A 26,827-nucleotide genomic window follows, 5' to 3' on the forward strand; every position below is an offset into this window, starting at 1 on the left:
CCTGGAATAGCCAGGTGCAGGGGGCTTCAGTCTTGGCCTTGTTCCTCCCTCTGAAGTTAGAGCCAGAACCCACATCACTGGGAGGAGAGAGAAAGCGCAGTCAGCTCAGGGGGCTGGAGGGTCACATCGGAATGAGGTCCCCAGTGTTTCTGGGCCACGCCCTAGGGTAGTGGGTGTAGGGAAGGGTCTGCCGTGGCAGAGTGTCTTCTCCTCTCTGATGGTGTCTGGGGTCCCGACCATCTCTCCTAGTCAGCGCTTCAGCAAACTGGACTGTTCCGTTATAGACAAGTGAACACAAAGCTGTGCTCACCTCCACTGAGGAACCTAGAACCGCGACAGGTGCTTCATCGCGGCATGTGCCGAGGGTGGACCGGTGCTCGCTGGGTGCCGGGCATGGTGCTAAGCGCCCCACGTGGGTGCTATGCATTTAAGTCTCACGGCAACATTATTATCCCCATTTTCCAGGGAAAATCAACGCTTGGAGAGGGTAAGTGAGCAGGGCCCCACAGTGAACTGGGGTCAAAGCCAGGCCTGTCATACTCCACGTCCTCCTCTTCTCCCTTGGCTTGCCTCTGACAGGCACTGGCTACCTCCCGGGCCTTTGCACATGCTGGTCTGTCTGCCTGGAGTTGCTCTCCCTGCCCTCTCCCCCCACCTCCCCACCTCCCCACCTCCGGGAAAAGCCTAGGCCCTGTAAGCACTCTCTCGTGTCTTTTTCCTTCTGAACTCATCCAACCCCGGATGGCTATCTGCTTATTTGAGGAATGCCTCAAATTCCTGCCTCCCTAAGTGACTACAGATTCCTTAAGGGCAGACCATGCCTTAATTCAGGGCTGCACCTCAGCTCGTAGCACACAGCCTCATGGGTATTTGCAATATTTGTTGAATGATCAGATGAATACATAGGAGTCAGAGGTCACAGAAAGAGATGTATCATGGACATGTGAATAGTGTGGGACAGCATCACAGCCTGCTAAGTGTAGCCTAGTTGTCAGTATACTCCATCGAGGGGCCTCGGCCCCCCGGCTGCTGATCGTCTGTGGAGGTGCGTCAGTCACCCTTGTAGGGGTCATCAGGGTCCGGGGTCCGCGACCTCGCAGATACTGTCAGCCTCTGGCAGGTGTGTGTCAGGAAGTGGCCGGGAGTGGTGGCAGCTGTGTGGGCTCCTGGGTCACCGCCTCGCCTCTGCTTCTCTTTCAGTGCTTTTGTACGTGCGGAAGGAGACGGACGACGTGTTCGACGCTTTGATGTTGAAATCCCCCACGGTGAAGGGCCTGATGGAAGCGGTAAGCAGGGGGACCCGTCAGCCTCTGGGAAACCTGCTTGTGTTCTCCTGAGCTGGAGTCCGTTCATTAAAATGCAGCCTTCCAGATGGCTCCAGAATGAGCTTTATAAAGAAAAGAAAAAAAAAAACAGATTTAGGGAAACACTGATCTGATCTCCATCACTGTCAGGGCCTCTTAACATCTTAAGGAGAAGGAAACTTTAGACAAACTGCCAATTCCTGTCAATTTAAGGCTAATCAGAGTAAGATTGCTGTACAGGAAGGTTAATCTGTGAGTTTCCATTGGTCTCTGCATGAAATCAAATTAGATACGTCTAACTTCCAAATATGCACAGAAGAAAAACAATTAGGAAGTGTCTTGCGAGCTGTGATAGTGAAACCCAAAATAAAAATATGACCTCACGTATATATCTGAGGTTACTATCTGAGGTTATCTAAGGTGATGTATGTATATATATCGGAGGTAAGAGATATCTGAAGTCCCTCCCTCCCTTCTCATCCCTAATTTAGTCGATCATGGTGGAACCTGGGCTCAGGAAAAGTTATTTTATGTTTTATCCATCTGAATATGACTTTAATATGACTCTACTTTGAATATGATTTCTCACCGCCACTTTGTTTTTGTTTTGTTTTGTTTTTGTTTTTGAGTACAACTGTGTTATAGAGGATCTGGGTTTTCTATGGTGACGGAGACACTGCCAGGGGACCGTCCCAACTCATTTGTCGGTCTGCAAAACGGCTACAGCATCTTGGGTTGTGAGGCAAAACGTTAACATGTATAGGATAGTGGAATCTCTAAGTGGAATCATACAATATGTGGTCTTTTGTGGCTGGTTTCTCACACTCAGCATAATGTTTCAAACATGGTGTAGTACAATTAGGACTCCATTCTTTTTGATGGCCGAATAATATTCCGTTGTATGGATATACCATATTTTGTTTTTCCAAATTCATCAGCTGTTCGATTTTTGGAGTTTTTCCACCCTGTGGCTGTTTGGAATAGTGCTGCTGTGAACATTCATGTGCAAGGTTTTATTTGAACTTTTGTTTTCACCCACTGAGTAACCTCTGCCAACCCTCCCCCACCATAGGAGAGTTGAACTTCTGATATCTCACAGGGGAGTTCATTACACATTCCTTGCTTTGCTTGGCTGGGGGTATGGGGGAGAGTAGTGCACGCAGAGGCAAAAACGATTGGCAAACATGAGTGACTGGGCGCCTGTCATGACTGTGCGGTCTCACAAATGGCACTCAGAGTCTTTTGTTTCCTTCCTTGTAAACTGTGGACAGTGCCTACCTTGGAAAATTGTTCTATATGTTTGTACTGCCCTTGACCTCTCACTATCTTAGAAAGAACTCTTGATCACAACAAAGAAGAATGGAATTATTGTTCAACCTGTGTCATATTGGGTCGCTTTTCTTCAGAAGTGGATAATTCTTTTACTCATCCTGAACCTCCCACACCTTCATTTCAATGCCGTGATATCATTATACATACAGATGTAGACACCTGGATAGAAAAAATTAGTTCTCTGTCAGCAAATGTTACTGAATGCCCCCATACTTGGTGTCATTTGGATAAAATAGAATATTCCTCTTTTCATCTGCATATTTGGTATCATGTCAACTAAGCCATCTGTGTAACTTCGGTGATTCACTTGGGCTTCTTTATTCTTACAATTAGGTTTTAAACTTGATTACAGACAGATTTTGTGATGATGATGGTGGTAGTGGAGTTGACATGAGTTTTTAAAGTTTTTTGGTTTTTCCAAGTGATTTGACTTAGTAATCCTACAAATGAATCTTCAGCTGCGCAGCCTCCTTGCTGGTCTCTGAGTCCCCTAAGGCCTACTCATACCTCAGGGCCTTTGCACCTGTTGCTCCTTCTGTCAGGAGTGTTCTTCCTCCGTGTGGACGACGCTCACTCACTCTTTTTTTAAGTTCATTTATTTATTTTGAGAGAGAGTGTGAGCAGGGGAAGAACAGCGAAAGAAGGAGGATCTCAAGCAGGCTCCATGCTGTCAGTGCAGAGCCCACGTGGGGCTCGAACTCACAAGACCGTGAGATCATGATCTGAAGGCTCACTCTCTTATATTCCTCGGGTCTCTGCTTACATGGCCCTTGCTGAGATGGGCCTGGCCATACCACCTACAGAAATGGCTTTTCTATCGCTGTTCCCTTACCGTGCATTGTTTTACTCCATATTTAACATATTTAACATTTGCTAGACGTTTGTTTTTTTTCTCCTCCCCAATAGAGTGTAAAGCTCACGAGCACAGGGACTTTGTGTCTTCTGTGTATCCCCAGATCCTTGAGCATAAATATTTGACTGAACTGAGCACCTACTATATACAGGCCATCATGCTGAGTGCTGTGGGTGGCATGGCTTCACATGCATTGCTTTATTTGGTCCTTGCAATACCCCCTGGGAACTTGGCATCATCACCATCTTACAGAGGTGGGGACTGAGGCCCAGAAAGGGGGTCTCCCAAGGGCTGATAGCTCCACAGAGTGGTGACGCCGACTTAAGCCCTTGAGTGGCTTACGTCCAATTAGAGAGATGTCCACACATGAAAAGCTACTTCCAGAAGAATAAACTTTCCAAGTCATAGCTCACAACAACTGAAGGAAAGAAAAGGAGGCAATAATAAACCATCAAGCAAAAGTACTATGTGTAGGGGTTGACCCCACACAGTCAGGTTCAAATCCTGGCCCTGACACATGTGAGTGATGTGACTTTGGGCAAGTTACTCAACTTCTCTGTACCCCAGTCTCATAATTTCTGAAATAAGAATAATAACGTGGGCCATCGTTATAAGGATAATGATATAAAATGAGATGTAGAGTTGTGCTGAAGATTAAATGAGGCCGCATACATGGCACCTAAAAGTAACACATAGGGGGGTGCCTCGGTGGCTCAGTTGGTTGAGCGTCCAACTTCGGCTCAGGTCATGATCTCACAGTCCGTGGGTTTGAGCCCCGCGTCGGGCTCTGTGCTGACCGCTCAGAGCCTGGAGCCTGTTTCAGATTCTGTGTCTCCCTCTCTCTCTGCCCCTCCCCCACTTGCACTCTGTCTCTCTCTGTCTCAAAAATAAATAAACATTTAAAAAAAAAAAGTAACACATGGAAATACTCTATAGATAGATAGATGATAGAATAGATAGATAGATAGATAGATAGATAGATAGATAGATAGAGGATAACTGTAAGTACTATAGGGTAGGGAGGTGGACTGAGATTCCTCCAAGCCAAAGGGGCTAGAGAAAGGGGTAGGGATGTTCTCTGTTGTTCAGTTGGCTGATGCACACAAGGGAAGGGGTTGTTCAGTGGACCTGGTGGCACCCTCTTCAATTCAACCGAGTTGTTCACGCATGACGATAAACGCCACTGCTTCCTGATTCTCTTGACAGGTCGAATGCAGCCACCGAGGAAGTGTTTGCAAGCCAGAGTCTCCTCCTTTTTAAATGTGTTTCTTAGAGCCCACACTGAATAGTTTATAACCCCAAATAGAAGTCACTGCCTTCCAGAGCAGGCTGTCCTGTTGGATGTCTCTAGACAAGGCAGACTGAGTCCTACATTGGTGGAAATCAGTGGGAGTCTCTAAGTTCTGTTTGTCACATACCTGAGGTTTCTGGGCAAAGATAATACTCTACAAATTAAAAGTCTAAAAATTACAGCTCATCAGGCAACCAACCAATAACACATTGATGAGATATGTCCAAGATCTAGAATCCTCCAGGGTGTAAAGGAAGTCTTTGGGGTCTTTAAAAATATTAATGATGGGTTTTTAAAAATTATAGAAGTGGATCATCGTGGGGGCTCCCAGGTGGCTCAGTAGGTTAAGCGTCCAACTTTGGCTCAGGTCACGATCTCACGGCTCGTGATTTTGAGCCCCACGTCAGGCTCTGTGCTGGCAGCTTGGAGCCTGGAGCCTGCTTTGGATTCTGTGTTTCCCCCTCCCTCTGCCCCTCCCTCACTCATGCTCGCGCTCTCTCTCTCTCTCTCTCAAAAATAAACAAACATTAAAAGAATAAAATTAAGAAAAAAAGAAGTGGATCACTGTTGCAGGTAAATTGAAAAGCACAGATTAAAAAGCAAGCACTCTTACTAACTGCTGCCTTCAAGAGAACTGTCGTGCAGCACATCTTTTCCTTGCATAGAGAGCAGGGTTTAGGGGTGATATCATCCAGGGCCTGGGCAGAAGGAATCAATCCTTCTATAACCCACTGACAGATGGCCAGCTTCTTCCACATGATATCCTGCACAGTCCCACTTCTTTCCAGGGTTTCTGAACTTGCCAAAACACGCTTCCTCGCCTGGCATGGAGGCAGAGGACGTTGTGTCACTGTGGCGTATTATCAAGCTGCCACTCCCTCTGCCTGTGACAGTTGTGTGGAGGGCAGACATTTGCCCTTCAGTCTCACGTATGCCCATTTTCTCTAAGAGTTCAGAATCTGAAACCGGACTGCCAGATTCTTACCTTTGAAACCTGTCTCTGCCACTTATTAGCAGGGCAAATTATTTAATGACTGTCAGCTCGAGTTGCCTCACCTGACCAACAGGGCTCAGAAAGGTACCTATTTACTGTAATGATGGATCTGATCTGTTGGATCAGAGTGTTATGTGCCCCTATGATAGGCACTTAGTGACTACTCAATAAATGCTAGCTGCTGCCACCACTCCCAGCAGACCCAAGTCCAGACTGGAATTGTGCTGGTTTTATGCAAATTGCCTAGTTCTGATCCTTATCCACTGATTTGTGAGCCGAGGTATTTGCATTCCTGCTCTGGGGCATTGGGAGTCAAACCTCTGAAAAGACCAAGAATCAGAATCACTTTTCTTTCACAAGAGAGGAGTCTGATGGCGTTGGGTAGAAGCATGTCCCTATTTTATTTTAAAAAGAAGTTCCAAACGACACCGACCAAAGTTAAAAAAAAAAACAAACCCTTTCAGGCCAAGCAAGTCAGAATAATAATCAGGTACAAATAACACATGGTCCAGCCGACAGCAAGTTCTCACGTAGGGAACGCTGATCAGAAATTCTTCCCTTTTTGTGCTGTGGCACGTCTTTGGTAGTGTGATGAAGTCTATGGACCCTGCTCTGAATAAAGTTTTTCAATGTACAAAATAAAAAACACAGGATTACAAAGGAAACCAATTCTATCGATCACATTGAAGTCCTTAATGAAAAATATTTGTGCTACGGGAATATATGGACTCCTTATTCATGCATTATTATTCATGATCTATCCATGATCTATGGGTGGGACTCCTAACTACTGTACTTTCGAAGTCTGATGGATGAACGTAATTGATATTTCGAGATCTGTGCCGTAATTCTAATACGACATGAGAATATCTGTGACTTCCATTGGTAACAAAACACAGTTACCGCTAAGACTATTGTATGTTCCTGACTGAGGGAAGGTTAAATTGAAGTCCAAGGTTAGCGAAAATAAAGATGTACGCTTTCCCCCCCCCAGTTCATGTGCGTCCTCCGGGCATCTGCAGACCCCAGGTTAGGGAGGGCTGGCTGAGACCAACCCAGAAGTGCTCAGGGAGTGGCGGCTCCAGGAACGATGCCCAGGGGACCCGCTCCTCCAGCACTGGTTCTGTGCACCAGCTCTGTTGACTGGGTGGGTTTGGAGCCCCACGGGGTGGGGGCCACGGTGAGCTCACTCCTGAGAAACGGCCACACCTCCATCCCTCAGCAAGGCCCCACTCGCAGCACTCTGCTCTGGGTGCGAACCAGCGCACGTCAGCGTTTCTTTTTCAGTTGGCAAGTGCAGGTGTGAACGCCAGGACCCGGCAGATAGCGCAGGTGCCGGGCTTGGGAAGACGAGAGGAAGGAAGTAGAAATTCTCCCAAAGGGCAACGGTATTGAGCCTGGGGAGGAGTGACAAAATCTGTGCGCATCCTACCTTATTCAGACTATCTCGCTGCTTTGGAAATAGCATGACGATGCTCAAAGAAACTTGCTGCTGTTAGAGCTTCTTTAGATAGCTATAACATAGCATCTTCCCCAGACGGTTGCTAAAGGAACTGGAGAGTCTGAGGAAGGGGTGCTGAGCTGTTACACAGCCAGGGTTCTGGGGCTCCCTTATTCCCAGTTTCGCTTTTCCGCGGTGTCACTTACCTGTGGTCAGACGTAGTCCAGAAGCAGATGATCCCCTGATGATCTTTGGAGGGTCAATAGCCTGACGCTCAGCTCATTCGTGTGGCTTCATCTCATCACGTAGGCATCTTATCAGCTCACGTTATCACAAAAAGAAGGGTGTGTCCAATACAGTAAGATATTTTGAGAGAGAGACCACATGCACATAACTTTTATTACAGCATATTGTAATAATTTTTCTGTTTTATTATTAGTTATCAATCTCTTACTGTGCCTAATTTATAAACTTTCTCATAGGTATGTATGTGTACGAAAAAAAACATTTTGTGTGTGTGTGTGTGTGTGTATGTGTATGTATACATACAGGGTTTGTTACTATCTGAGGTTTCAGGCATTCACTGGGATCTTGGAGTGTATCCTTATGGATAAAAGGGGACTGCCCTACTTCCAAATAATTAAGCATTTGTGGCAACTTTGAATTTTGCATTTCTAATGAATTCTGATGTAATTTGGCTTATCTTTGTGACCCAACACATGATAGATTCTCTTTAGGAGATGTGTGTGTGTGTGTGTATGAAATATTAAATCTAGCATAGCGACTATATTATTCCTTTGTTCTTACTTGCCTTAGGTGTGTCCAACTCTAAAAGCAAACTGGGAGTATGGGCGACTCCTGTCCTCCTACCGTACTGTGCTTGTTCGTGTGGTGAAGTCTCCCTCGATACTTGTTTTTCTTTCAAATCTGCCCACCATCTTGTACTTTGTGCTCAAGTGCTGTGCTGTTGGAGCCTCAAGTTTAAGATTGCTACACCTTTTCCTACACTGTGTTTTTTATCATTGCATAATATCCTTTGTAACCTCATCAACCTTAAGGCTCACCTTGTTGTCTACAAATGTCCTCACCCCTGCTCTCCTTTGTTTGCTAGCCCTCCAGCCATCCCCTCTTTAGCCTTTGCCTCTGGTGTTTTTCTGCTAAACATCCAGCTGGTTCTCTTTCTTTCTCGTCCTTCTTTTAACTTTTCTTTTTTCCCTACTTTGACACTCTGGCTTTCGATGGAAAAAGGCAGTTTGTTCTCATTTGGTATAATGACGGATAGACTGGATTTTCTGTTGTCTGCATTACTTTTTCTTTATTATTGATTTTACTTTGCAGTTTCCTCTTGCTGTCTCTTCTGCTTGGCAGACTTATTAACTTGCTGTTTTCCACCTTTTCTGGAAAGTTACTGTTTACGTTTCCTCAGTTATTTCGGTCCCTCCTCATTTCTCTGTGATTTGAAGATGAAATTCCAGCTATGTTTTGCACCAACGCTGTGTATGTAGCTCCCCCCAGCACGAGGCGAGGCCGTGAGAGCTTTCGTTTCTCCCTCTCCTGCCGCCTTCTCTTGCTTAGCCGGAGTGCGTCGGGGGTGCTCGCCCCTCCGTCCCCACAGACTCCCGACTTCTTGGTGTTGCTGAGATAGTTTGATGCTTTCACTCTAACAAACGATGAGATTTGCTCCCTTAGTGTGTCCTTTTTACTTCGAGAATCTTTGTTTGGCCCTTATTTTGCACCCCCATTCCATCTAACTATGTAAACACCCACACACAGTTACATCCTGATAGATAACTGTCTATCTGTAGTTAAGTATATATCAATATAATATAGATAGATGGAGAGAGGGTGTTTGTAGAGTTTGTATACATTTAAAAATGTATTTATGGCACAATGCTAGTGGTTTGTTGTCTTCCCCCTTCGCCTGGCCGAAATCTCCCTTCTGATGCATTTTCTGTTTAGATAACGTTCTTTTGTGGGTATGTTCCTCCTGGAGTATTAGGGTGAAATGTTCTCTGAACTTTTGCATTTCCTCGTTACCATTTTTTTTCACCCTGATGCCTGAGGCATAACTTATTGGTGTACAAGGTTCTTGGGGTGAAGTTCTTTTTTTTCAGTAGTCTATAGAGGTTACTCCGCTATCCTTTGGTTTCTAATGTTGCAGATGGGAAGACCGAAGCCAGGTTTATTCTTCTATTCCTTTTTTTGGAGGGGGGTGGTGGTGGTAACTTGTTCTGGAAGGTTTCAGAATGTTTTTATTACCCTTTGGAGATCTGGCACTTTGTTCAGAATGGCCAGATGCGTGTCTTTCCTCGTTGATCTCTCCCGGGATTCAGGAGCCCCCCCGCTTTGTCCAAAAACCTGGGTCTTTCTTCTATTATTTGTTTAATTATTTCCTCTTCTCCATCAGTTCCTTTTTCTCTGTCTGGGACCCTGGATAGTCACATCTTCTGTGGCCTACCTCTGTTCTTCAAATCTCTCTGTTCGCTTTTGTTTTTTAAAGCTGCCTTTTTTGTTCACGAGTTCCTCTATGCTCCATGTCTTTGCTCTGCTTTTGAACTTGTTTTTCTAATTGATCTTTCCTAATACTGTTGGTTTGCTGTATTGACTACCAGTCTTTCAGTTCATTTACTGAACTTTAGAATGTGTTTAGTTCAGTAATCGTATTTTTGGATCAGAATTTTGCATGTGTGTGCAATCTTCATAAGTGTTTTTTTAATGTTCTGTTCAAATGGTTGCCTACAACACAAGCACCGTTCATCCTCTCCACTGCCCCCAAGCCATGTTATTTTACATACTGGGCACATTTAGGCTCTGCTGTGGGCACAGGGCGGTCCCATCAGTGATGGAGCAGTGACCAGTGGCAGGCAGGCTGCTGGTTCCCCAGGCTCCTGTTGCCCTCTCAGCCTTCTTTTCTGCTCCTCTGGGCTTATTCTGGGGGTGAGGAGTCCTTCCTGTGCAAGTGGAGGGGTAAGAGGTGGGAATGTGTGCTTGTATGTGGGATAAGCTCTTCTGGGGATCCAGAGCTGTCTGCCTGTGCCCTAGGGCTCCTCAGCCTCTTTTCAGAGCCCCTGTTCCACTGCCCAGCTGCCCCTGTCCCAGAACTCACTTATCCTAGCTGGCTGTGAGTCCCCCCCAGCTACTGGGCTCAGAAGAGGCTGGTGGATTGGATTTGGGACAGAGAAGGCATGACAGACATTGAGGGTAGGTCTCTCCAGAAGCCATCTCCAAACTCTGATTGCTTTATATTTGTAAAAGTGAATCACAATCATTGTCAAAAGGGGGGCGGGGGGAGGGCAAGCCACTACAGAATGGTACAAAGTGAAAAGTAAAAGAGTCTCGTTTCTGTCCATTCTCCCAGGGTAGCCGCTGTTAATAGATTAATAGATTGGCAGGTCCTTCACATATTTTCTATTTCCTTACATACTTATTTCTTTAAAAACATGAATGGGGTCACACCATATATACTGTTTTGCAATTTGTTGGCTTTTTCCCCTTCGTGTGTTAAGGACTTTATTTTTCATATAGGCTTGTCACATTTTTAAATGACTGGATGGCTTTCGACTGTGAAGATACCAAAACATACTTAATGAGTGCTTGTTATATACGGTTTTCTCTATTATGAACAACGATGCTTTGAAAAGCTTTGCGTACGTCTGGGCGTATTTCCGTAGACCAAGTTACTAGCGGTGGAATCTGTGGGAATATGCTTTTTAAATTTTAAGACCTTTTCCTAAATTTCCCCTCAAAAATATTCTCCTCCTATGGAATACGAGATTTGACGTTTTTCACACTCTAGCTGACACCATATTATCATTCTTCTAGTTTCTGTGAGCCTGATAACATAAAATTCCATCCTACTGGTTTAATTTGAAATTTTAAAGTGAGGAGTGAGGTGGTACATTTTTTCATGTACTTACTGTCCTCTTGTGCTTTTCTCTGTGAGTTACTTCTTCACGCTGGATTCTTCCTTTTCCCATTGACAAGAAAGTTTCATAGTATATTGTCTGTCTTCCACTTCTTATGGCGGATTTTGCTCTACCGGTATTTGTAATGCTCTGTTGTTTGATCAACTTTTTGACCTTGTTTCTTCAGGTTTCATGTCTTCATTGGAATGATCCTCCCTTCTTGAAGATGACATCAATACAAAGAACTGACCCATGGTTTCTTATACTTTTATGGTTTCAGCCTTCACGTGTAAATCTTTGCTCTATCTGAAATTTATTTTGATGTCAGAAGTAGAGAAGGGATCCAGCTTAACTTGTTGAATTTTTTCTATATGGCTACTTATTTAACCCAACATCGGGGCCGGGGTCCATTTTCTTTCCGGCTAATCTGAGATGATACCTTTATTGTAGATTAAATTACCACGTGGCTGAATCTTTTGTTGAATGACTCAAGGTTTAGGCACCGGAGAGCCTTGCAGCTGAGGCATATTGGGAGGATACAGGCACCCAGGAGAATCTCCACGAGACTGAGAGCGGAGGTTTCTCTCTTGCCTCTGCTTAGCCTCCCCTTCCATGCTCATCTGCCTTTCTGTTATTGGTGTTACAGATATCTGAGAAATACGGATTGCCTGTGGAGAAGATCGCAAAGCTTTACAAGAAAAGCAAAAAAGGGTAAGAAAGAAACAACTTAAACTGACTTCCAAATCAGAGAAGTCTACATAGTCCCTTTAAAAAAAAAAAAATGGTGTCTGCCTTTTGTTCTGTTTCCACCTTTTATAAAAACTGTGTGTCATCCTTACAAAGGATTGCTGAGCAGCTTGCAAACGCAGTGCATTTTGAAGATCTTTAATAAGATAGGGAGGGAGGGAGACAGTGCATTGTCATGATGCCGCCTGAGATGTCCTATTGCAATGTCAGAGTGGTGGAATAGAAGGGTCTGGAAGGGGTGAGGACACTGGGGAGAGTGGCAGAGTCAGCTCTGCCAAGTGTGGCGTGTGTAAAGAATCACATGCTACTCTGGGGTTGGTTTCAGGGTGACACATGAAGAACCAAGCGCTCAGGGTATAGCGAATTCTTCTGAGGTGAATATTAACAAAATGATCTAAATGACCGTTGGACCTGCTTATTCTCAGCGTTAAGAACAATAACTCATTTATGAGGCGTTCAGTAGGTTCTGGGCCCCCTGCAAGTGCTTTATATACACTGCTCTTGTTATTCCTCCCCACGCTACCACCCCCCAGCCTTCCTAGGGCTTCCTGCGTATGAGGGTCTAAGAGTAGAGGCTGCGGGAGCTGGATTTAGTCCCAGGAGAGCGTTTCCACTGAGTCAGCTTCTGGAGTTATTTTCCTACAAAACACAGAAAATGGGTCTTTAAACTCTTCTCTGAGCCTCTGTCATAAAGGAGATTGATTTGCTGAGACGCTCAGGCTTTCTGAGTGATGGGTCTCTTGGTAGAGCAGGAGTCAAATGGGAGACCTTTTCCACTGGAGCCCTGTTGGGACGCTCCCTTAAATGTATGTTACAGTTTTCCTCACAGTCAGTGCAATAGGCTGAGTGTATTCCTTTGAGGATGAGATTTGAGTGGTGTCTCAAGGTCTTACTGCCGAGCAGAAATCCTCAGTGCAGACATACAGTCTGACGGCGATAATGTTTCACTTCCATCGAGTGCCATGTTAAGCCCTGCGCTAAAAACTTTAATCCTTACGACAACTGTCTAGAGAGGAGTTGTTTTTCTTATTTTTGCAGAAGAATAAACTGAGGCTCCTAAACTTGCCAGATGACACATAGCTGTCAAATGAGTCAGTTCTTCGATGGCAAACTGAGATCTGATTTCCAAATGAGGGAGAGACCCTGGAGGTTGTTGGTTCTCTTAAAACTAAATCCACTTGGGATAGTTGACCACAGGTCACACGTGGTGAAGGGCGAGCTTCAGAGCCAGGCAAAGCCAATTTCCGATCTAGCTCAGCCAGGAACCAGCTGGATGACCTTGGGGAGCTGAATGACCTTCCCTGCACTCAATTTTCTCATTTGCAAGGTGGTGATGGTCACCCCTACCTTCAAGACTGCTGTGAAGAGTAAACACAAGGTCTCTGAAACCCTGAAACACATTACATTCCCAATGGGGTAGCCACAGTTCTTCATCTTCCTCTTCCTCTGACTATGGAGTACTTTTTTTTTTTTTTTTTTTTTGAGAGAGAGAGAGACCACAAGCAGGGGAGGAACAGAGAGAGAAAGAATTCCAAGCAGTCTCCACCCTGTCAGCACAGAGCCCAATGTGGGGCTCGAACTCACGAACCACGAGATCATGACTTGAGCCGAAACCAAGAGTTGCATGCTTAACTGACTGGCCACCCAGGCGCCCCTGGAGTACTTTTTTAAAGTGTATTTTCTTTTTTTTATTTTTTTTTTAATTTTTTTTTTCAACGTTTTTTATTTATTTTTGGGACAGAGAGAGACAGAGCATGAACGGGGGAGGGGCAATGAGAGAGGGAGACACAGAATCGGAAACAGGCTCCAGGCTCCGAGCCATCAGCCCAGAGCCTGACGCGGGGCTCGAACTCACGGACCGCGAGATCGTGACCTGGCTGAAGTCGGACGCTTAACCGACTGCGCCACCCAGGCGCCCCTTAAAGTGTATTTTCAAGAGGCAGTATGGTTTAATGCAGACGGGGGACCCGTGTAGGACCCGGCTCTGTCACTAGCTTACTGTGTGATTTCCGGCTCATCTCTCTGAGCCATAGTTTTCTAATCTATAAAGCAAGAGGGTTGGGTTGAATGCCTCCGGAGACCTGTTTAATAAGGAGTCGTGAGGTTAGTTCTGACCAATCGAGGCTTTGGGTTCTTCAGACTGGTTTCTGCGGGAAGAAAATATTATGAGGGTCTTCTTTTCCTGCCTTACCTCCTCTCTCCTCCACCCTTCCCAGCCTCCCTTGCCAAAGAATGGCTAGGGGAGCCCCCAGCCTGGGTCGGCCCTTGCCCACCGCTTGCTGTTGATGGCATCTTTGTTTCTTACCCCCCACCCTCCTCCCCGGCAGCATCTTGGTGAACATGGACGACAACATCATTGAGCACTACTCGAATGAGGACACCTTCATTCTCAACATGGAGAGCATGGTGGAAGGCTTCAAGATCACACTCATGGAAATCTGAGCCCTGGTCTCGGCGTCCCCTCAGCAGGGGCCCTCGGTGCATTCCTCCCTGGGAGAGGTGGAAGCCCCGGCCCAGAGCCCTGCCCCCCCCCCCCACCCCCCAACCGCTGTTACAGACTGTGCTGGGAGCCGGGCGAGGCACAGAGCCCCATCCCTTACCAGTGTGTCTGGCCCATCCCCTGGCTCCTGCTGGAGCTAAATCCTGAGCCCCTCAGGAAGGCGTGCTGGGCCTGTCAGACACTTATTTATTGTCCACCTGTTTCTGGAGCCCCGGGGTCCAGGCCTGCCAGGACTCTGCAGGACACTGCTGGCCCCAGGTGAGACCGTCCAGAGCCCCCCTCTCACCTTTCAAGAGAAACACAGCCAATCTGTTCACCCCGAAGAGCCCGAGAACGCCTCACCTCCGCCTGCCCTGAGTGGCTGGTCAGAGCGCGCTGCCGCCCGCTGCCGCCGTCGGGCGCGGTCAGAGGTGGACACCCGCGTCCTGGTCACAAGCCTTCAGGTGTCTCTGGGGAAGGCCGTCCTGCTAAACACGTCTGGGGGTTTCCAGCGAATGGCCGCCAGGCCTTGTACAGGAAGACATTCAGCTACCGTGTAATTAGTAACCCAGAAGGTACGCCTGGCTATTATGTACATAGTGTTTATAATATGGCAATAATATATTTTACCTGCGGTACGTGGGCATGTTTACTGCCGCTGGCCTAGGGGAGACGCGTAGCTGAGGCTCCGCTTTCTGCGAGAGGTTTGCAGGGGACGCGCCGGGACAGGGAAGCGGCCTTCGGGCTGTCCGGTGACTGCAGGGGTGCCAGCGGGCACGCCTGCCCTGTGGGCCTCCACGCTTGCCTCCTGGTGATGTGCTTTCCGGCCTCTCTCACTCTCTGAACGGTCTTGTCAGCGGGAAAGGTCGGATCGTCTGAGGCCCCAGCTCCTCCAGCTTCAGTGAGCTTTCCAGAGAGACCGCAGGGGGCTTGCGGCTGGGCCCCGTGCTGGGGCCACTGCAGAACTTGGTGATCACGAGGACCCGGCCTCTGTGCAGCGCCTGACAGTTGACAAGTGCGTCTTTCATCTCAAGTGGCTTCCCCAAAAGCCCAGCTGCAGTTCTGAGAGTGATGCCAACAGCTTAGCTCCGAATTCACAGGCCGGGGGGCTGCTTCCCGTGGCCACCTCTGCTCCAGGCTGCTGGATTCGGGGGGACGGGGGGAGGGGGGTGCCCCCAGAGCCTCCTGGCTCTTCCGAAGGGCAGCCCCTAGAGGAGGGAGAGAGAAGGCCTGGTCCTCCCGTACATGCTCTGGGAGACGAAGAGTAGAAAAAATGCTTCCCTAAACACTCGCGAAATCATGAACCGTCCTGGGCCGCTGTTCTCTCTGAAGGGACAGGTAGGTGGCCTGGGGGTTTGTGTTCGCCCTTGTGGGTTGAAGCACTGGCCTTCAGGTAGCCAGACACGTCCCCAGCCCCAGGTCCTGCACTAGGGCAGGTTCTATGTAAGGGCCCAGATTTGTTTGTAAAGCACTTTGACGTCTCACCCAGGGAGCTCTCTCTCCAAGGGCTCCCTGCCTCGCACCCCACCTGCCCCTGAGGCCCAGAGCAGGACAGAAGGGCTGCTTCCAGCCCAGCTGTTTCTCCTTGAGGCTACAGACGATTTGGATGGAACGGACAGCGGGTGCCGCGCCGAGGAAGATGTCCGGGTGATGGTAACGGGGCACCTGTCTGTGTCTTCTGGACACGTTATCCCTTCCTGTGGTGCCAAAGGTTTGCATCCCGGATTCAGTTCTGCTCCCATCTGTTCCCTCCCCCTCGCTCTGGCTGCCATGCCCTGGACCAGCAGCGTGGGGACCCTCCTGGGTCCTGATGAAGCTCTGTTCTGTGACGGACAGATTCAGTGTTGAAAATGTATGACGTACTCTGCACTTCGCGTGCTCCTTGCCTCAGAGGTGGATTGGAACGTGACTGGCAGACGAAACGGCAAATACTGTTGGGCTGGGGCAGAGACTCCAGAGTAGGGAAAAGATAAGATTTGGGGCGTCTGACACAAGTTACCCTACCCTTTTTTCTCTAGTCTCTTTGGGGAAATGTTTGCCGGTCTTCCCCAAGGCAGAGGATGATCAGAGACGCCTTCGCATTTGTTTCCAGTCCCTGAGCCATCACCGTGGTGACCCCCACCTACCAGAACAAAGAATGTGAGGCCAGTGCCACCGAAGGGTGGTGCAGAGAGAGCATCACCTCCCATCTGATCTGCCCCCCCATCCTTCTCCTGCCCCCTCTGCATTCTCAGAGTGTCCATGGTCTAGCTTGGATGTATGTCAGCAGGGCTTTGATGAGCACAATTTTCTGAGCAGAAACACTCTAGAAAGATAGGAAGACTTGCCTCTTCTCTTGTCCCTTCAGTTTATTACACTTAAACAAATCTGCTTCTCTGAAAAAAATCCATGTAAGATGAGGGACACGTAAAACAAGTATTTTTCTTACACATACCCACACTGCTTAGACTTAATGGGTGTCTGGAGATTGGAACCAACAGAAAAACGCAGTCAGATGTCATCTTGGACTTGGATCCTGAAAGACTAAGGCACGTCCCAGCCCAGAAACTTACGAGGCGTGAAATGAATCAAACATTTATTTTCCTTCTTATTTAAAATTAGGAAAATGCAACAGAAACAGAGGATTTGTGCCAAATTCTGTGAACGGCCCTTTCTTAAAAACAAGCAAGGGAGATTGAAAGATGGACAATTTGCTCTCGTGTTTTAAACAAAAGAAAAAGGCAAATGTAACTTAATAGTTTTGTAAATGGGAGAAGGGGAATCTATAAACTATAAATACAGTTATTTTATTTTTTGTACATTTTTAAGAGAAAAAAATAAATATTCATAACGTCAGAGTCAATGACAGTGTCTGGTGCTTTCTGTGAGGTGGGTGTTGGGGCTTCTTTGCCTTGTTGGAAAGAAGCCGCAGTGTGGCCTTGGGAAGATGCTAGGCCCCCTTTGGACACCTTCGGGTCCTAGACTTCAACACAGCAGGCACGTCCTCTGCCTTGTGCTCCACCCCACGGTTACAGGAGAAGAGGGCTGAAGAAATCAAGACGCCTTCACTGTGCCGCGATGGGCCACCAGGGTGGTTATTCTTGGCCGGCTCCTCAAGGCAGGGAGAGTAGGTCCTGTCCACACGCTTTTACCTTCCTCACCGCCTCGCTCACGCTCATCCCCATGTAAGTTATCACAGGAACTTTCTGGCTCTTTAGTTCATTTGTACCAGCCCCTACAGAGGCTGAAACCACATGGCTAAAACTCCAGTTCCATCATGATGGTCTCTTGCCCCCAAACTCCCAGGTCACTAGGATCTGTCAGCTCAGAGGCAAACAGCCGGACTCAGGATTCCAGTGTTCGTTAGCGCTTCCTCTGCCTGCCTCCCCACTGGGCCACCGTGCTGTTCAGCCGTCATCCACGCTCGACTCCAGAGAGCCTCTGAACAAGCAGCATTTCTTTCTTTCTTTCACAGTAAGGTAAGTTATGAAGCTACGTTATTTATTCTAGAAAGCCTTAATACTTTGAAGCTTGTAGGGTTTTACAGTTCTTAGGCATCAGTCAACTAAATCTGATGAAGAGACCTATGCTGATTTGTTTTTCTATTTCCTGACAGTGAAATATACACACCCTAGATACCCGAATATATATTTTAAGCGCAAATGTTTCTATTTATCTGGAGTCACCAGGATGCTCACAGCCTGGGAGATGTCACATGACGAGCCCTCTTGAAAATAAAGAGCAGCATACAGCTCTCGCTTTAGCTTCTCTCCAGTCTTGCCTGGAAGAACCCAAAGCCACAAGATGGCGAGGCCTAAAATAATCATTGGTGGTCTTTGCAAGTCGGAGGGAGGGGGCAGCGTGAGTGAGGGATACCAGCGCTTCCGGTTCAGCTCTGAAGGGAGGATGGGAGGCCAGGGGCTTTCATCTCTTTCCCCCAAGCAGAAGTCTCATTCTCCAGAGGACCCCTTTGAGTGTGATGACTTGAAGGAAGATTTCACTCGCAGCGTCATGTCGACTCAGCATTTGTTAACTCACACGGAGAAGACACCACAAACTTCTACGGAAGAAATCCGTGTGTGCGACATCCACGCGGCAAAACCTTCAGTCAGTGGTCTGACCACAGATGACGTGAGAGAAGTCACCGGCCGATACTGTCCCTCGTAGTCCCTGGTGTCGCCTAGTCCATCGCTCCCGAGGGCACACGTCCCTGGGCTAGCTCTCCTGTGGACCAGCATTTCTACATCCTTCTGCATTTCACACTGTCCGCATACACAGCTTTCAAATCTTGGCTAAAAATTTGCCTCAAGAAAGTCTTCTCTGATGGCTGCAACCCCAGTGGCACTCCCAGCAGCCGCTATGCCGGGACCAGAAGGCAGGGGAGAGGAGGCTGGGGGAGGAGCTGAGGGAGGAGGCTTCTGGAGGGATTAGCAATGGGCCACAAGGCCTTTTTGCCATGATCCATGTTCCACGGCCTCCATGGGTGGTCAAGTGGACCCACAGGTCTGAGTAGGTCCTGTAAAGGATATAGCTGGTCTCCACATCTGTCCTGAGGCAGTCCCTCCCTTGGCCGGTGGCAGCCAAGGTGCTGGGTGTGCCTCACCATCCCCCCCACCCCCCCCATATGGAACTCTGGTCAGGTAGGTGAGGATGACCAGTTGTCAGGGCCACAGGGTCCCGTCCCGGCTCTTGCCTTTCACTCTGTGCTAATTCAGTTCATTACTTTGCCCCATGCTAGGGACAAAGAGGCAGGTTAGATGTAGTCTGCCCTCCGAGGCAGTGATGTAGGTGCAAAGTGATAGTGGCCTGGCATCAGCACAGTTATAAGGGCTCATCCTGGGAGAGCCAGGGTTCTGTCATCACCCCAGTTCTAAGGCATAATATAACCCCTCCTACCCCGAGCTCTTGTACAATGTAAGGAAAAGTCACCAATGTGAAACTCACTTTGGGAAGGCTGCCAACTCGAGTGTCTGAGCCCATGGAACTGAGGGTCAACAGGAATGGGTAAGGGATGGTCACTGTGTCAGTTCAGGTCCAAGAAGCAGAAGCCAGGATGGGATCAGCCATTCAAGAGATTTATTGGGGAAACTCATGTGAAGGCTAAAGGGGTAGTGAGCAGGGGGAGATAGGGAGAGCGTGTGGACTGACCCCTGTGAAAGGAAAGAAAGGAAGGAAGGAAAGAAAGAGGGAAGAGAGAAGGGGGAGGGAAGGAGGAAAGGACGCTTGCATAAGAGGAGCTTCAGACTGCCTCAGCCAGGCCCCTGAGGAGTCCTTGAGTATAGGTCACCTGCAGGAAGAATCTGTGTGGGGCAGGAATGGCCCAGTTCTAACACTCCACCATGTGCGGTCACTGGGAGCTGCCCCAGAGAATGTGGCCTCAGAGTAAATGCTAAGGTGGTTCCAAAGACTGCAGCCAGAGCCTGTCAATCAGCTAGCAGGGCTCTCAAAAGGTAAGATCTGAACAGCAACCCCCCCCCCCCCCCCCCCCCACCGCCCCGGTGACCACAGCCAACTCCTTCTAAAAGGTCTCCCATAGAGATTCACTGGGGCTCTATTCTTACAAGTAAACATTCACCGAGTGGGGTTTCTGGTCTACCAACTTAGTATGCTCTGCCTTTTTTCCTCAGGGTCCTCCATCCCCACACTTCTCTGAGCTCTGCTAAAGGGGTGCATGGGTTAATTTGGGGGACTCAAATTCTAGGAAACACAGTGGGGGGCCTCTGATCAGCCAGAAGCAGCCAAAGAGAAGGGGATGTTGAAAGGGCACTAAAGGCAAATGTTACCAGCTTGTTCCCTGGGTAGCAAACACCTCTCCTGCACCACTCAAGAAAGAACTTGATGTCTGCTCTGCCATGGACATAGATGTAGGTTACTCTGTGATTGTATTCAGTGTGCTGGACAAAACTTACCAGCTGAACTGTGAGCTTCTTTGCTAATAACTCCTACCCCCACTCTCCTAACATACACACGCCTTCAAGACTATAGTGCCTGGTACTGTGTTGAGTCACCATTGAACACTCAGTGCCAGCTCAGTAAAGTGATTAAATACTGGTATTGGGAAGATAGAGTCTGTCCATCTGTCTGTCTACATGTGTATGATATACTGGTGGTAGCTGTTGGTATTTAAGAAGGGTCGGCAGGCTAAGCTGGGCAGAATTTTGAAGTATTTTCACCATCCTCTCTAGAACTCTTAAGATGCCTTCTCTTTCCTGGAATAGTGCTGGGAAAAGAAGGCATGAAATAAGACTCTGTGAGGCTCTTGCCCCTTCTGAGCTGCCTTAGGGGCTTAGCTCCACACCATGGAATGTTCTCAGAGTAACCACTGGTTGCAACCCCAGGGATGTCTGGGACCGTGCGTGGCGCATTCGCACCCAGTGCAGCAAGCACCCGAGACCTATCTAAGTCTTGGTCAGCATTCAAGTGTAGAGAAACCTGGGGTGCCTGGGTGGCTCAGTCGGTTGAGCGTCTGACTCTTGATGTCGGCTCAGGTCATGATATCAGGGTCATGGGATCGAGCCCCAGTCCTGGTCCACACTAAGCATGGAGCCTGCTTGGGATTCTCCCTCACTCTCCCTCTGCCTCCCCCCCCCCCCCATAAACATTTAAAAAACAACAACAAATGTAGAGAACCCTGTTTGACATTAATGTACCATTGATTACACCCTTGGCCTGAACATCTTTTCACTATGCAACAAACCTTTCTATTTTAGGCAGATTTGGCTGATTCTCTGCTGCCTTGGGAAATACAAGGCTCGATGTTCTTTTTCTTGTTTTTCTTGTAGCTGAAGAGCCACCTCAAAAAACAAGAGTGCTGAGCATACTCAAGCCAAGAGAGGCACGTGTGAAGTATCGACATTTCTTCCAGAGACAGTTCTCGGGATCTCTTTCCCATACTTAGAGAACTCTCAGACGACTCCTCAACGGGCATGCCCCCTCCGTGGCTGGACTAGGCTGTGAGGGGATCCAGTTGAGTTGGGGTGTTAGGACAATGCCCTGAAAACAGGAGCCTTAGTCTTGGAAATTTGCTGGAAATTGCCAGGTTGGCTCCAGCAGGTGCAGGAGTGCAGGTTCCTGATCTGTTTGGCAGCTGCCAGCCACCTCTCCATCGGTGCCATGAGCAACAGGCTCAAAACTCGAGAGTACCGTGACCATTGCTAGTCCGTAGGGACAAACGGTGAAGACAGAACCCCTGCAGGCCAACTCCATTCCCACAGGAGGTCTGGATGGCCCATGAGGCACCTACTGTAGCTGACACTCGGTCCCTTTTTTCTAGGTTAATGGCCTTCTGTGCTGGAGGCAGGGCCAATGACAACGACAAAACACACACACCCTGATCCGAATTGCGTGGACGGTGTGGGGTCTGCATCACGTCATCTTTTGTACGGACTCTTCTCCAGACTGAAAAGGTTAGAGGGCAGAGAAGAGGAGATCAATCTGCCACTGAAGAGGAAGTTGCCTTCCATTGCACTTAACGTTTGGACTAGAGTTTGCAGCTCCAGTTGTGAGGAAGGAGAGGAGGTGAGAAGAAAGTGAGGGCCAAGAAATGGTGAGTGGAGAGAAGTAAGCCCACGTGCAGACCCAGGATGCTTTCGGACAGGGCTTTGGGCTCGCCACCTCCCCATTCCCCTCTCACAAACCCTGGCTCCCGTGTCTCTAGGGCAGGAGCCACACCCAGTGGGGGGAGGCGGGTATCAGCACCTGGACCCTCAGGCATATTGACCTGAGGCAGCATGGTCAATGAGGCACAAAACTCTTACGTCCTAATCAAGTGCTTGAATGCCAAGCTAGCGAGACACAAAGTCAACTGATATAGGGGCCTCTCCACATGATGGGATCTATGAATATATATAGATGATCCTTGAACAACATGGGTTCGAACTACATGGGTCTGCTTATATGCAGATTTATGATACTGTAAATGTATTTTCCTGTGACTTTCTTACATTTTCTTCTCTAGCTTGCTTTACTGTAAGAATACAGTGTATAACCTATATACAAAATAGGTGTTAATCAACCGTTTATGTTATCAGTAAGGCTTCTGGTCAACAGTAGGCTATTAGTAGTTATGTTTTGGGGGGTCAAAAGTTATGTGTGGATTTTTGACTGCATAGGGGTCTGTACCCGTAACCCCCCCATTGTTCAAGGATCAACTGTAGATTATTAAATCCATTTGTGGAAAGTGCCCCCTGGGACATAGAGATGGGATGGGACAGCACCCTCTACATCCCTTCCCCACCCTCAACAAGGGTATGAACGGATAGTTGGCCACTCTGTATCATCCTTCAAGTCATAAGCCACTTTATTCCAGTCCCTTGAAATCACAGACTGCCTTGATTTTAGACAGAACAGACCATTTCCAGAGGTCCCTCAACACAGTAATGACAATAAACAGCCCAGCAAAGAAGTGACATAAACTTTTAGGCATTCAACCTTCCGGGTGCTGCAGAGTCCCTTGGCCAAATTTAAGTGCATTGCATCGGACATACAAAGCCCTTCCTGGGAAGGAATAGAAGAGAAAAACAACCATCGAGAAAATACAGACAGGGTCAATGGCAGGCCAGGACGAAGACTATTTCTGTGTATCTCAGGCATGTCGGTGTTCGTCAGCCATGCATCTGGCTCTGTTTTCTCTCCTAAGCAGCTGGAGCCCCTCTCCCCTCCTTCTCACTACAGCTCTCAGTTCTAGGGAACTGGATGAGTCTGGCTCAACAAGATGTCCTGACCGAAGGCAGAGCCCAGGCGGACTTGCCCAAATATTAACTGACTCCCCACCCTCTTTGAAGAACTGAAAGGGAAGAATTTGGTCTTCAGTCCAGAGCAGGAAGGGCTTTCCCCCCCAACCCCTGCGTGGGGGAAGGATGCACCTCCTGAACACGACCAGCAGAGGTGCTAGGTCCCTCACCCCCTCTGCCCTCTGCCTCTTAGGGTAATCCCCTGGCTTTCAGACCCAGATCTTACCACTCGGCCCAAGGAGGAATTTGGCAAGTCTCAGGGCTGACCGACTGGGAGGAGCTGACACTTAGAGGAAGATAAAGATTATTTTACCAAATCTAGGCCTCCAAATTTCATTCTGCAAAGTTGGTTCATTTTGGCCAACCATACAAATTCAGATTTTTGCTACCAGGTAAAATGGACTCAAGTAACACAGAGGAATCTAGAGTTAGAATGGACTCAACATCATCTCCCTCATGGTTATTTCTGTCTTTCTGTGGGTCATGATCTTCAGGAAGTAGCTTCAGTGCAGACAGACCCACTAAGGACCTCTCGGCCTCCTCCTGGGGCAGGGTCTACCATGTACATCCTTGAGGGTTTGGACTTCCCCATGCCTACTGCTTGGGAAAATGTGACGGACTTACCTGTGATCAGCAATTTTTACTCTTAACTTTCAATTCCAATTAGTGTGCGTGAGATCGCCAGACCAAACAGCGACGCAAATTTGCACTGTCACCTCTCAAAATAGAAATCTGCATTCAAAGAACATGGTGATGGAAAATACTTTGGGATTCCCCACAGCAGGCCCTGGAAATCACAGACGCACTGGCCCGTGCCTTCTTCATGATGAGTCAGCCGGCTGCCCGACCTCTGATTGTTTGAAGGGCCACTGGGGGCATGAAAAGGTCAGTATTCCAGATACAGCTTCCTAATCATACATGTGGCTTAAACCACTGGGAAGTCCCAAGAATTTATGGTATATATATTTTTTTCAGGTCTAAGGAATATTGATCTATTCAGAAGAGCACCACACTTCCAATCTAATACCACTGAGCTGCTGGGCTGAGTGAGCTAACCATCACCTCACATCTCTCACAAATATTAACCTTCTGGTGGCTCCCAAGGACGTGTCCCACTTAAGCCTGCCCTAGTCTATTCTCCAGGCACAACCACTCTGGAAATGCATTCGAAATTAAGGTTGGGCCCTAGTCATGGTGACTTTGTACTTCTCTGGAATATATAAAATATACCTGTTGATTGGTGCATTTGTGCAAAGACAGATATGACTTTAAAACAAGACATAGACATTCATTATAGTTGGCTTACTTCACATTAAGCTACTAAAAACAGTCTTCTGTAATAAGATTGTATTAGTGCTCACTAAACATGCATTTCATTTAAACAAGGCAAAACACTTAATTTGGTCTGCAATACCCAATAGTTTATGTACAGCAGTCTTTTGTCTTAATCACAATAGGCAACAAGATGGGTCTGGTTTTGTTATATAAGTTACCATTTGTGTTTAATTTCCAAAGAAACTCATCTTAGCTCAGCTAGTGTAAACGCCGTGAGAAAACAGCTGAGCCATCATTTTCCTCTTCTCTACGAATTTACCTTGACACGTTCACAGCTTAGACACTACAACAGCCTGCTGGGGAAGAGGGTGGAGTGGACGCCTCCACGTCCCTTCTATAGCCTGGCCCCAGAGGGTTCCTTGTCCTTGCGGAACCCAGCACATGGCACCATCACCCCGAGGGCATGGGCGACTCCAGACCCGGGTGGGGAGTTTTGTTTTTCCAGCAAGCCCCTGGAAGCTTGTGATTGAATCACTGGACCGAATTGTTTTCCCTTCTCTTGCCTCCCCGAGTCTTCGGTTTCAGAACAGAGACATTGGAATCGGAAGAAAAATGACAATAATAACAGCGATGGAGAAATCATAGAACAACGAACACCACAAGGTCTGTGCAAGACAGCACTGTCCATGCTCGGCCACAAGCGGTTGGGGCTCCGGGCATTCCCACAACAAAGGAAGCTGAAGGCGTCACGGAGGAAGGTGCATCTGACCTCACGGGGGGCAGCATCACCATCAATATTGTTTGGCAAAAAAAAAAAAAAAAAAAAAGACAAACTTGTTAAAAAGGAAGATCGAAAGGGAACACAAGCAGCTCTACGATCCGTAGGGCGCGGGGCTCAGAACTGGCCGGCACTGCTGGGGTCACACTGCAGGAGGCGCACTATGGACGGGTCGCTCTTGGCCCCTCGGATGAATTCCTCCAGGGACAGTTTTCCTAGAAAGCAAGAGGACAGGTGAGCTGGTGGCAGCTGCAGGGCCTTACGGTCGTCCCACTGCATCTTGGTGGTGGCGACCGCTCACCTTCTCCCCTGCGGTCGCACCCTCTGCCCTTCCCGCCTGAGACCCATGGGGCAGGGCGAGGCTCATCACCGCAAAGCTAGCACCTAGCACGGTACCCTGCTTCCTGGGAGCCCGTCGCTGACCTGGTGGCAGGTGGCCCTGACAGGACCCCTGCCCTCATGGCTCTTCCAGCTCCAGGCTCCCAGGAGGGGGTGGGAGGTTCTCATTCAGTATTGGTGAACAGTTATCTGGCCTTTGTATTATTATTATTATTATTATTATTATTATTATTATTATTATCATTTTAGAGAGAGGGAGAGAGAGAATCCCAAGCAGGCTCAGTGCTGTCAGCACAGAGCCCGCGATGCTTAACGGACTGAGCGACCCAGGCGCCCCTGGCCTTTGCATTTTTAGGAGAATGAGCTGTGCTCTAGCAGCACCAAAGCCATCACGGGGTTCCCATGGTTCCCAGAGCCTGCTGGCCTCCTTCGGGTACACTTAGGTCTGCTGCAAGAGTCCCTCTGCTTGCATGTGAGCAGAGGGACCCTCGCAGACATCTGGGGGGAGGACCTTCTTTTGGACAACATGGGAGGAGGCCGCCCCTCCATCCAAAGTAAGGAGAATAAAGGGGTGTTCGCACGAGGCAGACGGATGCCCTGCCAGGTCCTTTGGGTCAAACAACAGGCTAGAGGAGGGACACCTGGCCTCCTGCGATCCCATTCCTATCTGTGTGTCCCTTTTCTTTCTGAGTAAGCTGGAATATATATTGAATTCCCCTCTGTCATACTGTTGTGGAGGGTGGGGGCGGCACAAAGCTCCTCCACCATTGCTGATGCTTCCAGAAGGGTCCCTCCTTGGGAAGAGCTGCTGGGCCTGCTCTTGATAGGAGCTCCCACAAGGGACCTGCTCCCCCTGCCCCCGAGGACAGCCCATGCCCACTGGGGCTTCCTGTTGCTGTGGGTCTTGTCCGAATGCCCTCAGGCTCTCACACTAGGCTCTACCCGCCCCCCCCCCCCCCAACAAAATCCATCCTCAAGGATTGTCTCTTCTCCACTCATTCCAGACCCAGACAGGAAGGATACTGCCCACGGAAGCCTTCACCACCCCGTACTCAGAGACGTCAACAAATACGTCTTCCCCTTCATCACAACCCCCTCCCCCAGCACCTAGTTCTCATTTAACCAAATCTACTTTAGCTACGAGGAGGAGAAAGGTGGGCTTTTATGCATCTATTTATTTTTAATATAGAGCAGGCCGCCTCTAGGCTTTGTGTCCTGCCCCTGCTCTGGCAGTGGTTACAATGGTGATGACTTGTTAGGTTTGAAAGGCCGGAGTGAGGAAAGGCAGAGGGCAATGGCCACTTGAACACTTGAGGATCTCCAAAGGTAAGCCCTGGGAACCTTGGACCGGGAGCAGCGGGGAACACCCAACATTTCA

General features: G+C 48.3%; 2 protein-coding genes across 6 annotated transcripts in view; one reads left to right on the top strand and one right to left on the bottom strand.

Moving 5' to 3' along the window:
* The window catches only part of GRHL2 (grainyhead like transcription factor 2), a 171,275-nt gene extending 154,087 nt beyond the window's left edge, over positions 1–17,188 (top strand). For both annotated transcript variants that reach the window (XM_078441880.2, XM_078441881.2), the window contains exons 14-16: positions 1,201–1,286; positions 11,767–11,831; positions 14,195–17,188. In XM_078441880.2, the coding sequence (XP_078298006.1) occupies positions 1,201–1,286; positions 11,767–11,831; positions 14,195–14,309 (266 nt within the window). In that variant the 3' untranslated portion in view covers positions 14,310–17,188. The remainder of the gene's footprint in view (positions 1–1,200; positions 1,287–11,766; positions 11,832–14,194) is intronic.
* Positions 17,189–22,600: 5,412 nt separating this feature from the next.
* Positions 22,601–26,827, bottom strand: part of NCALD (neurocalcin delta) — a 396,530-nt gene continuing 392,303 nt past the window's right edge. For all 4 annotated transcript variants that reach the window (XM_078441760.2, XM_078441758.2, XM_078441759.2 and 1 more), the window contains one exon: positions 22,601–25,325. In XM_078441760.2, coding sequence (XP_078297886.1) covers positions 25,228–25,325 — 98 coding nt within the window. In that variant the 3' untranslated portion in view covers positions 22,601–25,227. The remainder of the gene's footprint in view (positions 25,326–26,827) is intronic.

The sequence above is a fragment of the Panthera onca genome, chromosome F2 (assembly GCF_046562875.1).
Source record: "Panthera onca isolate mPanOnc1 chromosome F2, mPanOnc1 haplotype 2, whole genome shotgun sequence".
Taxonomy (NCBI): domain Eukaryota; kingdom Metazoa; phylum Chordata; class Mammalia; order Carnivora; family Felidae; genus Panthera; species Panthera onca.